This window comes from Diadema antillarum, unplaced genomic scaffold, assembly GCF_040938485.1.
Source record: "Diadema antillarum isolate AM-2024a unplaced genomic scaffold, OU_Dant_1.0 seq00000846_RagTag, whole genome shotgun sequence".
Lineage (NCBI taxonomy): Eukaryota > Metazoa > Echinodermata > Echinoidea > Diadematoida > Diadematidae > Diadema > Diadema antillarum.
In genome coordinates, this window is record NW_027271720.1 from 767,399 (window position 1) to 779,861 (window position 12,463).

At 36.0% G+C, this 12,463-nt stretch overlaps 1 protein-coding gene across 1 annotated transcript in view; it reads right to left on the reverse strand.

The window, feature by feature from the left end:
* Nucleotides 1–2,046: 2,046 nt before the first annotated feature.
* The window catches only part of LOC139740269 (xaa-Pro aminopeptidase 1-like), a 39,867-nt gene continuing 29,450 nt past the window's right edge, over nucleotides 2,047–12,463 (reverse strand). The window contains exons 15-23 of the mRNA XM_071650851.1: nucleotides 11,624–11,704; nucleotides 10,627–10,698; nucleotides 9,765–9,825; nucleotides 8,985–9,054; nucleotides 8,152–8,256; nucleotides 5,370–5,441; nucleotides 4,087–4,163; nucleotides 3,632–3,733; nucleotides 2,047–2,235 (exon numbers count right to left, since the gene is read on the reverse strand). Coding sequence (XP_071506952.1) covers nucleotides 2,047–2,235; nucleotides 3,632–3,733; nucleotides 4,087–4,163; nucleotides 5,370–5,441; nucleotides 8,152–8,256; nucleotides 8,985–9,054; nucleotides 9,765–9,825; nucleotides 10,627–10,698; nucleotides 11,624–11,704 — 829 coding nt within the window. The remainder of the gene's footprint in view (nucleotides 2,236–3,631; nucleotides 3,734–4,086; nucleotides 4,164–5,369; nucleotides 5,442–8,151; nucleotides 8,257–8,984; nucleotides 9,055–9,764; nucleotides 9,826–10,626; nucleotides 10,699–11,623; nucleotides 11,705–12,463) is intronic.

A 12,463-nucleotide genomic window follows, 5' to 3' on the forward strand; every position in this document is an offset into this window, starting at 1 on the left:
ATTATCAGAAAGAATAAAAAGTACTGCAACACTTTTCTTTTCTATCACCATAACAGAAAGGAATGAACATATATCATAAAATTGTCATGCATAGAGATATGGTGAAAATATTGTTTATTCACGAGAAAAAATGGACGGCAATCGCGCGACTCTTGTTCCATTTATTTTGATGACAAATAATTGAATAATGTGCATACTCTGTCCTATATTACAACTTACATGATGTGCTGACAATTATTAGAACTGCATCCTGATTTCACCTGTCAACTACACAAACGCCATAATATAATGGACATAATTGTTGCTGCATTGTGAGGCATTTAGATTTAACAATTAAAACAATTTAAATGCAATTTGAAAATGTTGTAATCACAACTTGCTTTGGAATTAAACACAATGCCAAAAAACGACTGACAAAGTCGCGTATATTCATCTTAAACTTTTCATAATAATTCATACAACTACTTTCACAGACCATGTCTACGTACAATTGCCATGATATCGAATGTTGCATTAATGTGCATTCCTTGGTGCATCGATCATTTCCATAATGAACGACACGCTTGCATTGATTTCATTTCTATAATCACTAAACAAAATAATTCTCCTTTCAGAAAATATTTGAACAGATAATGCCAGATAGATTCGTATCGATTAATTGCAACATAGTGTGAATAATACAGTACAATGATAGCTACTGAGCAAAATTTAAACCCCTGAAGCATACCATCCTATTATGTACACATTGTGCTGATAGCTTAATCGTCCATGCAAGTGATCAGAACTTTTTTAATCACGATGGTAGAGTTTTGACGGTTTTTTATTCATAAGTCTTCATCTATATACTTCCGTTACATTTCTGTTTTGTCAATAGAATAAAATGAAATGCAAAACAATTTTGTCTTTAATTTCTTCTCTCCAGTGATAATTTTGGTTGAACGTGTTACTCCGAGTCCCCTTCACAGACAGTCAAGTGTGAATAAACATAAGTTTCGTGGTGCGATGTTGTTCTAAATATCTTAAATTTGAACACGTAGTGCCTGTGACTATCAAATTAATGTCCAATGTGAGGCATTTTTACTATAGTTGGCAAAGTTGATATTATCTTTTAATTTAAGTAGTATCATTTCCAATAAATGTAACGCGTTCAACAATATTCTTATACACCCAGACGGCAGTTCCTGCGACACGCATATCGGAATCAAACATTATCAACTTTTCTCAAATTTGTCTTGAACTGTCTCTGGCAGGAAAACGTTTTAGTATTAGAGACAGATTAACTCTTCAGTGCCTATGAGCCAGATGTGCACAAATTTCACATATGAAGCTATGGGCAGGCAATGAAATTGGCACACAGAGGGTTTATAAAGAGAGAAATACGTATGTCTTCATATACATCGAGAAATTGCTAGACTGGAAGGCACATTGTATTACATTGGTACAGGTATAGATATGCAAGGAGTGTAGGTATATATAGTCAGATGTAGATAGTGAAAAGGATTTATTGCCACTTTTTCTAATATCAGATGGTCTATTTCCCAGTTCATAAAATACCACTACGGCTATAGACTCATTTAGTCTTCTATCAATTTCGTCTAATGCCCGTTTAGTTTAATCCTCACTTGGTCTCATTCCCAGTTTGGCTAATTATCATTTCGTCCAATAACCAGATGGTCTAATTACAATTTTGTCTCCTTGTGTTTTTTTTTCTTCATTTTTTCATGTAAACTGCGGGTATTAGACGAAATTGGTAAAGCCCATTTGGAAGTAGACCAACTGTTAATAGACTACTAGTAAGTGGCAAATGGACTAAACAGTCATAAGACTAACTGTTTGTAGACGAAACCGGATTAGACCACGTGGGTTGAGACTAAATGGCTATAAGACGAAGTGGGAGTAGACCAAGTGATAGATTCTAGTGAAAAGATAGAGAAAGACAGAGACAGACAGAGATAATTGGACAGATACACAGACGGACAGAAAAGAGACAAAATGAAGATCCGTCCAGAGACATCTATCATGTGCTCTGAGTCAGTTTAGAACCCATTATTGAAAGAGAAGAGCGGAAAGAGAAGCGGCACACAAGACGACCAGTGACGTGGCGAGGCTAGGCGGTGCCGAACCGGTCGGGTTCACGTACTCGGTCTTGCTCATCACCCACGCCAGCTCGTCCTCCGTGAGCTCTGGGCCGATGAACGATCTGATCATCTCGTTGTACTCGTTGTAATACTCGATCTGGAAATGATGACGAAAATAGACGCCAAAATTAAAGAAAGAAAGAAAATAAACTACACACGCGGAAAAGGTCCTGCTATTATTCGAGTCAATTCAGTCCTTCCAATAACGAATCAAATTTATCAGCAAATTCAAGCAGAAGGGTTTTTTAAACATGTTGCTGTTGTTTTTTTTTTCCGCCAGCGCTTATAGTTATTGTCTTCAGAATTAAAGAGGACGCGAAGAATATCATGGCGAATGGAACCATACTATATGTTAATACAAGAGTTCTGTTTTTTTTAAAGATAATACGCCAATTCAACAATCGTCTTGAGAGACATTTACTAGACCCATTCACGGAGCAATTGTTCATTGCTGAAGCATAAATCTGTTTTGCAATATTTTCTACGATATCTGTTAGCGTCATATCAGATTTATTCGTATGGCTAGAAAAAACCCCAGCAAGAATCATTTCTGATGTGCTCAATGAAATCATATCAGTCAAAGTACAAACAGAAGCCGTCATGGGGAGTACTTTTTGGGTGACAGGAGCCTCGTATCCACATTCATAGACCGACCTCGAAAGTAGGCTGACCGGTATGTTGTAACGAACTCCTCTTCAGTAGAACATAATAATATAATGGGTGAAATCTATAACATGTCACTATACTAACATGATTGTTTGTATAATATTCCCCTTGGTAAGGAGACGTCTGATTGACATGTGCATACATTGACAACACTTTGAATCTATTTTGAAAGAATAAAGATTGCTACTTTGGCCAAGCTCGTGGGAGCATTCTGGTTGTCAAGAAGAGCAGTGTGGTAAACCAGCCTATCACTCAGACCCGACTTCCTTCATAATGATACATAAGGCCAACGTAAAAATCTGAATACATGAAATAACTCGTTTATTGCGTGTAGATAGACAGATAAATAGATAGACAGATAGATAGATAGACAAATAGGAAGATAGATATATGGATGATAAATAGATAGATAGGTAGGTATGGTATACAGGTATAGATACAGATAGATAGATACATAGACAGATAGAAAGATAGATAAGTAGATGATAGATAGATAGATATATATATAGATAGGTATAAGACAGATGGATAGATAAACACACAAGAAGAAAGAGAAGGAATCTTAACCTTTGATTAATTCGTTTTCATTTTCAACAAAAAAAAAATAAGTGCACAAATCATATCATATTGAAGAATCAATCTAAACATTCTAAAAATGTATAATGAATAGATAAATAATTAAATAAATATAATAAACATAAAATGGTATATAACAAATATGTATATATGCTGCAAAGCAAAGATGCATAATATTTATGATATATTTATGATCAAGTTATGATAGATCTAAATAATATTATGGTTATTGCTAAACTTCCTGGACTCGCCTGTTTCTGAGTCATCAAAGAGAAGTCGATGAGGTTGGGCTCGAAGGGAACAAAGGAGATCATGTCAAAGGTCATGTATGTGTAGGCCGGCTCGAAGTGGTGCTAGAAAAAAAAAGATGGAGAAGAGACAGAAAGTGACTTAAAGTCTCAATTCAAATATAACTAGCTCGATCATCACTCATTTTTCTGTTTTAAATTTGTTTGCTTTAACACGTGCATCTTTGGAGTTGCAGGGTTGTGAGGTTTCTGTATGGGATCTCCACACATCCAGTGTACGTTTGTTCTGAATAAAATACATTTAATACATAACATTTGATAAGACACTATTGCACAATAGATTTGCCAAGTCAAAACATGAATGCAAGAATTGGTACACCTCTGCATGAATTTTATTACAATCGCGCAAGACGTCACCTCAATAAATCCATGCAATCCAGAGCTCAGTGACGTCTTACCTGTGTCTCAGCTTCCACGGCGTACATGACATTTTCGAGTCGGATACCGAATTCTCCGTCCTCGTAGTAGCCAGGTTCTGACAGAGGAAACAACACAGTTTTAAAAAGTTTTACAACTTACAAGGAAAGTAATCTGAATTCAAGTTTTGCCTTCGTTTCCCAACTGCATTATGTTTGCTCAACCCCTTGTGTGCTTTGAGCGCTGATTCGAACAGAAAAACCATAGCAATGTACACACTGTCCAAAGTTCCTGGTACAGAAAGGGTTACATATACTAACATTGCTCTTATTTATGTTATCGTTTTAGTCCAACACAACCTGAACATACCGCACACTAATTCTCTAATTTATGATTACACAACTAGAAATAATTACCCTTCTAACAGAATGTCGTCACTAGTTGACTAGAGTCTTTTTTTTTTGTCGATACAACAAGCGTTACACCAGCACAGACGTTAAATTCCTGTAAACAATACACACAACCGTTGTCAAACTGACCCAATTACTTATCAACGTCATCCGGCTTTGAGCGAGCCAAAATTTGCCAAGATAGTTCTAGAGTCGTCGTATACCCGATGCGATCTTTGCTAAACAAATACCGATGCAGTTCCAATTTAATAGGTACAGTTTTTCACAGATTTGTTCGCGTGCACGCGTTGATATTTTCTGCTCGAAGTTTCCCTCCCATGTGAGCTTCGGATAGTAATGAAAATTTGAAGACAGGGTTTTCATCTTCAACTCCTACTCATTATTATCTGAAGTTACCTTTGTAATTGATCAGGAAAATCGTGTCTGTTACTGCTCTGTCAGTGAAATAAAGATGAATTCTCACTCTCTGCTCAGGAAGGCTAGCTGACTTTAAAGATTTGAAAATTGGGTATTGAAATTTGGAAATGTGCGATTTGAAGACAGGGCAATTACCATCTTCAACTACTACTCATTTTTATCTGAAGTGACATTTTTGTTTCATTGGGAAACTCTTGTCTGTTACTGCTCTGTCCGTGAAATAAAGATGAATTCTCGATCACTATCTGCTCACGAAGCTAGCTGACTTTGAAGATTTGAAAATTGGGTATTGAGATTTGGATATTTGAATGGTTTTTATCGAGTTTCATCGCATTTTGTTCATAGAAGCGGAACTAAATTGTCTCAATCGCTGACATAAATATGTTTTCTTGATGATTCATTAAGAGCTAAGTGAAGTTTAAATAATTGGTTTGTGGTGGTTTATAACGGGGCATGAAATACCCCACACTCCCATTCGAGCGATACTTCGAACTCACCGTCAGAAAAGAACATGCCAGGATATATGGGCTTGTGGCGAGAACTGTACCCGAGGCTAATACTGGCCGGACCTTAAAAGCCGAAAGTCGGTAGAGTGTGGAACACAAGACAAAAAGCGAAGGTGTGAAAACATCATGCACATGCGCGAGCTAATCTAAAGCCATACGTATATTAGACACCTACCGTCGGAGAAAAACATATTAAGGTGTATTGGCTCGTGCTCCGGACTGTATCCCAGATTGATTCGACCAGGACCTGTTTGGGGCGAGATAAGCATGACGTTGCGTGATGAGACCCAAACCATGTATGAAACGACAGAAATCCGATGTTACAGCACAGTCGCACGCCGTTAAGTGTATCATATTATGTTTTATATACGCATTGTATTAACATAGCCTATGTAGATCCCAGACCCAATGTGAATATATATTTCAAATCCAATCATCTCTTAAAGTTATCTTTTCTCTTTTTTCTCTTATAAACAGAGAAAAAATATCACAAAACAAGCCACTATGAATTTCAGCGAGTTTCTGCAGCACTGATATTCATATAGAAAATCACATTCGAGAAAATCCTGTTTTACAGAATGCCAGAAAAATGGTGTCCAATTTTGCTTAAATCTACTGTAATCTTTGTGCACTGCGTAAGTACATAGTGTGTATTCCCCTTCGGGTAAGGAAAACAGTTCATTATACAAACCGGCGTGCGACCGTCAGAAAATAGCATTATGAGAATGGAAATGAAAACGTACCTTCGTTCAAGAACCAATATGAAAACAGTATAAATACAATGAGTTATTGTTTCACTTCGAGGAAACTCTTAAGATGAAATCAGAAAACAAACAACAAGTAGAAATTTAGAGGGTTTCGGTTTAAATGGGGTATAAGGTTTCCAACATCTTTTGATGATTATTTTTTGAGATAATGAAAAAATTCTTCTGAAATGTGAAAGATCATATAATTCTAATTCTAAGAGTTATTCAAAGTTTACTGACGAAAATTAGGTTTGAAATGGCTGAGATATTCAAAACAAAGCGATCCTAGTATGGGTGGCACCCACCTTTTGTTAAGATCGCTTTGTTTTACTTTGTTTTTGGATATCTCAGCCATTTTTTAAACCGATTTTCAGCAAATAAATTTTGAATTTCTCTCAGACTTGTATACTTTGTAACACTTAATAAACATGATAAGGTGGTTTCTTAGTATCGCACAAAAAGTTAAAAGCTGAATCCTCACCTCAACCAATCCTATACCATCCCTTACATCCCTTTAAATACAAAAGTGATAGTGTGTTAGTTACTGGCTCGGCCAGTGTTAGAGATAGAACCACGCAATAACGTTTGTATGGAAGATGTCATTCAAATTCATCTAAACGGCGGCCTCTTTACTCTAAAAAATGAATAAATGAATAACATGGAACATAGAACTAATTGGTTTAAAGAGAGGTAATAAGAAGTAGTAAAGGTAACGTCAACCATTCTCTAGGAATGAATTGGTTGAGCTTAGTAATCTAATTTACAGCAAAGAAGACCAATGACCGAAGGATAATAGCGTCGCGTTTGCGTGCACTTTGGAAGCAACATCAGTTAAGAGCAAGCTGATGCGCGCAGTCAACACACGGATGTTATACAAACGACATGAAAACACTTGTCTTGTTGACAATAATGAACGTGATAATTCACATTTGATCATGTGAAGGAGTGACAAGGCGACAAAATGAGATGCTATGAGAACACATAAAGAAGAAAATGGACGCATGGAATGACGAATGCATTCGTTGCAGCTATAGCGACTTGCAATGAGATGCCAACGCATGCAGTTGCAGTAAAAAGCGCGCGTTTGATATACAACAGAGAGTGTATAATATATAGAACAAAAAATAAAATGGCCTATGTTTGACATGTATGCACAAAAGAAATCGTCTATAATATTCTTTAGTAAATTTTGTGCAGCGAACAGAAAATTTATATATATCGAAAATATTTGAATCAAATAGTGTGTATATACAGTAAACAATCACTTTACGAATATATCTTTCATGAATCCATGCATAATTGATTTATTCCATTCATTCATTCCGGGTTTTTGTTTTGTTTTCATTTCCATACGATACAAATGGAAAACACAAAAGTAAAAATAATGATATATTCTTGCATCATAGTATCACATGATCAGTATTTAGGAGAACATCTTGTTTCATTGAGGACTTGATGGAAATGAAAATTGAGGGGCTGTTAAAACTTGTATAGGGCAGTCCCGTCACTTACTACACATTTTGTTACATGATATACATTTTGTTATGATAACGTTGATCATGTTATACAAAGTGCTATAAACCAACTGAAAACGCGTTTTTAAAGCCTAATGGAAGTCATGAAAAGCATCAATTCAATTACAGAATCCATGATTTTTTGTAACTATTTCTTTGTTCTCATTTCTTTTGAGAGACCCGATCCGCTTGGACGCTCGCACTACTGTACAAAATAAAATCAAACAACGAATATAGCAACAGTTTTTACTAAAGATAAGAGAGTTAGGACATTTAATTTACCCAAGATATATTCAATAACAACATCCACTGTCTTACTCTTTGATATGATAGTTGAGTGCTTCTGTTGTTCTTGAGTAAAGCCAGATACTTATGTATTTGAAGCCGCAGTACTTTCACGTCTTAATGCATAATACTACAGTAAACATGCGAGTCCTCATGTTGGCAAAACAGTCACCTTTAAATTGCCGCTGTAAAAATGTACAGCCACATTATATACGAATTTGTATTTACCTTCGTGAACATTGAGGTAGTGGCCAATACCATGTCCTGTTCCGTGTTTGTAATCGAGACCGTTCTCAAAGAGGGGTTGGCGAGCACGGATGTCGAGTTCACGACCTGGGATCGACATCGCCGACGACAAGAAAATCTCAGGTAAATAGGTAAATCACTTGAAAACCATATTATCTTTTTTTTGTTCAAATAGTTTGCTTGCTTGTTTTTTGTTACATACAAAAGCACAAGAGCAGACATACACCCGCGTAAATAAACTAATTCGCCCCAACTTATAAAGAGGATGTTTGCATCTACTATCATCATTAGCTCTCCTACAGTGGCAACATTGCAGTGAGTTCAAAATAGGTTGTCAACTTTGATCTTCAAAATGAGGATTGACACTTGTCTCATGTTAAGATTGAGGGGGTGTAGAATGGAAGAATGTGGCATCAGGCGGTGAGCAAATCAAAAGAAATAATTAGAATTAGAGGATGGGAATTAAAGAAGCTAGCGATGCAAAGGTTTCGACCACAAGAGCAGGCTGAAATCGCTTGAAGTCAAACCTGTTTCAGAGACCAACTTTTTATTAAAACTAAAAACTCTCTTTCTTCAGTTTAGCAAAAACCTGTCAGTAACCTGTTTATAAAGACATGCTATTTTTTTTTGTATTTCTTCCTCAGATGGACTTTGTAAACAGGTTTCACTTTAGTACCGATAGTTACTGACTTTACCACAAACACAAACACAAACACAAACACATACGCACCAAAAATGTCAAAAACAAACAAACATGTACTACATGTACAGGAGGAAACAAATACATAATAAACACAACTTTCTGTATCACTTACCGTATACGTTGGTCCTCCAAACAGCAGTGACAAGATCAATGTGACCCATTAAAACTCGGGTGTAAGCTTCCTACAAACGAAAGAAAAGAAGGGAGGGAGAAATGGGGTGGGTCGTGATATATTCTAAGATTTGAAACGATGGAAATGAGACAGTACTATGTCTGATACTGATGAAAGGAAGAGGAAAAAGAAATCCAAATATTCATGTGGGAATATGCAGCTGCAATATTGGTAGATAAAATCGGAGAAGTTGAAGAAAATCGGGTAATTCGTTCAAAAGTATAGCGTTTGAAGTTTCGGAACCGGAAATCGTTAATTGGATGAGAAGACTATACATATGGACAACAATTTGAAGAAAATGTGATAAAAACTCATCACATCTTTAACTGGTCTAACATAACGAAAGGGCACTTGAATCCATGCCTCTTTTAGAAAGCATACAATGGGAATAATATTACCCTAAACATATGCTAACATTGTAAGTGGCAAGTTGAGCAAATGTGTAAACTTCTCAATAAAAATGAAATTTTTGTGGAATTTCCTAGGCTCTTTTTATTTCCCATTATTATACTCCGAATAAAGCCTTATTCATAAGGAATAGATATTTCATGCCCTTCCAGCTAACTATTTATGAAGATAAGTTATGCCACAGCTACCGTTTTCACATGATTCTTCGCTTAAGGCGACTCTTCCATGTCGTGTTGGTGCCTGTATAAATCCTTGTCAATTCGTTATCCGAGTTATGTTTCTTTCCGAACAACTTTATACCGATGCACTTACCTTCATGAAAGCCGTTGGCGTACCAAAATGGAAGGAGCGTGTGATGTCACATGTTCCCTCACTGTATTTTAAAAGGATATGAAGAGAAAAAAATGTCCCAGTGCTCTGACAATAAGAATACACTCGCCAGTCTCATGTCGAAGGGCTTGTTTGTTAATTGTTGTTTTAAACTATTACATCGTACTCTAATCTTCTTTAATCAGCTGACAGTTATGGCCTGTTGTCATTAGACTGAAAGTATTGATATACTCTTCCAATCATTCCAGTTGATCTCATCTAAGAGCGTAGTTTCAGACATATGCATGACAGAATTTGCATCACAATTTTTGTTCATAAAAATACGACACTAACAAGATTTCTACATTTCAGGAGATTTAATAAGCAATTTTGATCCCAAACGAATAAAGATGACACCATCACCTAACAAATCTTCATTGACATATACAAAGACACAAAATCTTACAAAATCTAACTTTTCATATAAAATTGAATCACAATGAAGAAATGGATCTTTCACATCATTTTTTTTTTGTGTGTGTCTTTCTTGTTATAATGACAATGGACGTATAGCTACACATTTTTTTTGTAGCATCAGTACCTGAATAATCCAAGTTTGCTTTGATTCATTAAAAAACAACAACAGAAGACATGCATGAGCGCACGTTCTGTTGCAACATTCAAGAAGAAGCCCTTTCAACGCAAATGCTACGGCATTCCAGGTTGACCGTTAAAGATTGGAGCTACCCAAAAGTCCCTCAGGTTAACGGGAATCCTATTTACGGCAACTGTTCATATTAAATTCATTTCTGTGGGTTTAAAAGACTGATGAATGGATGATACAAGTGAAGTTCTATGCTCTTACTAGTACTGTCCGCCTGAATCGAGCAGGAAGATGCCCTGGTTTGTGATTGCTGTGTTGGTTTCCTCTGACGACCTTAGATTGGTGTAAAAAAAAAAACAGAAATGAAATGATAACCAGAGATTGTCAAACAAGATGCAAGTTCAGATTACGATCATACACGCATCGCTTTGTGCAAACTTGAATCCATCAAATATGATAAACACAATCATTCGGTACTCGAGCATTTCAAAGGAATTTATAATAACATATAATTAACAATTATCGTGGTCAACTTAACGTAGCTTCGAAGAAAGGAAAGGATATGATAAATTATAGTAATGTAACATAAATTAAAAAAAATTATAGTAATGTGATGAACAATTTGGACGAGGAGAAATAGAACTAATAAAAATGAACATGTCAAAATTCCATACACTTATATTCAACATTTTGCACTGCTCAATGCATGTAAAAGCCACGTATATCAAATTTAAGGCTTTAATCTTTAAGTTCATTACATCAGTATATAGGGATAATGATGACATTTCATCATATTTCAATAATTATATATTTCATTATTTTTGATACTTTCTTTCTCGTATATCATGATAAATCATCATTTCATTATCATTGTATCCGCACGCACGAGGGCCATCATAATCATCCAATTTATGGTTATCCGCCATCACCACTATGATCCTAACACATTCATTATCATCAATGTTAAGGTCATTATCACTATCATTGTCTTAAAGTTTCGTTCGGTCTTCCGTATTCTAAGATACCGTCTTGACACAGAACAATAGCGAGCTTTAGCTCTGCTGAGCGAACGGTAAGACAACGCTAATTAGGCCAAAAAACAAAAAAAAAATAAATGTGTTCTGCACATGCGCCAGACAGCTGTGTCCAATGTCCAACCCGGGAGACTGCGTCATCTTAGCGTCGGCGTCGCAGATCTAAATTGTCGACTTCTGACAATGACGGAAGTATAGTAGAAGCAACGGCGAAGGTGACTTACGTGTAATGGATAACCGCACCGTTGGGCCCGAAGGAGGAGATTGTTCCAAAACTGAGGCCGGCAAACGTGTCTGACACTGCCCTTTAGGGAATGAATGTATAAAAAATGGAACGAATGAATGAATGAATGAATGAGTATATGCAATAATCAAAATATACGCACTCAAATATCTTCCAATATATAGATAGATTAAGAAGTATTCTGAGTGGTTGATGAATTAACCAAATACGAAATACAGCATTTAAAATGCGTAAATATACCGTCTATCTTTTTTTCTCACAAGTACTATGGATATATGTTAGGCCCTACTATTGTTTGGAATATCTAATTCTGTATTAATTTGGCTTGTATTGATGAAAAATTATCCTTATTGATTTTGACTGACTTTACTTCATCCATTAAGATTTTTGGTTTAACGTATAGGTCGGTTTGATTAGATTTCTGTATCATTTTTTTTCCCTCCTGATAAACTTCAACATGGTGTGGCATGAATTTCTCATTTAAGAAATTCATTTTGTCGAGATATGAAGTGCAGAATATGGGAGAATAAATTGGATGGCTAACTATTTTCAAGTGATTGACAACAAAAAAAATCCCTACATCGACGTAAGCTCATGGCTACTGCTAGAACACTGATTAATTCAGTACTTATTCAGTTGGGTCGATGTAGGCTAATTTGTCGATCATTTGCAATAAAAACAACTCGATGCAAAAATTCAAATACTTTGAACTTTTTGAATTCAGTACATTTTAATCTGTGATGATGAGGAGGAGTTGTCATGCTTTCCCCATCCTTCCTTCACCCCCAACTCTAAAACCTTAGCTTGGCCCCATTGACAA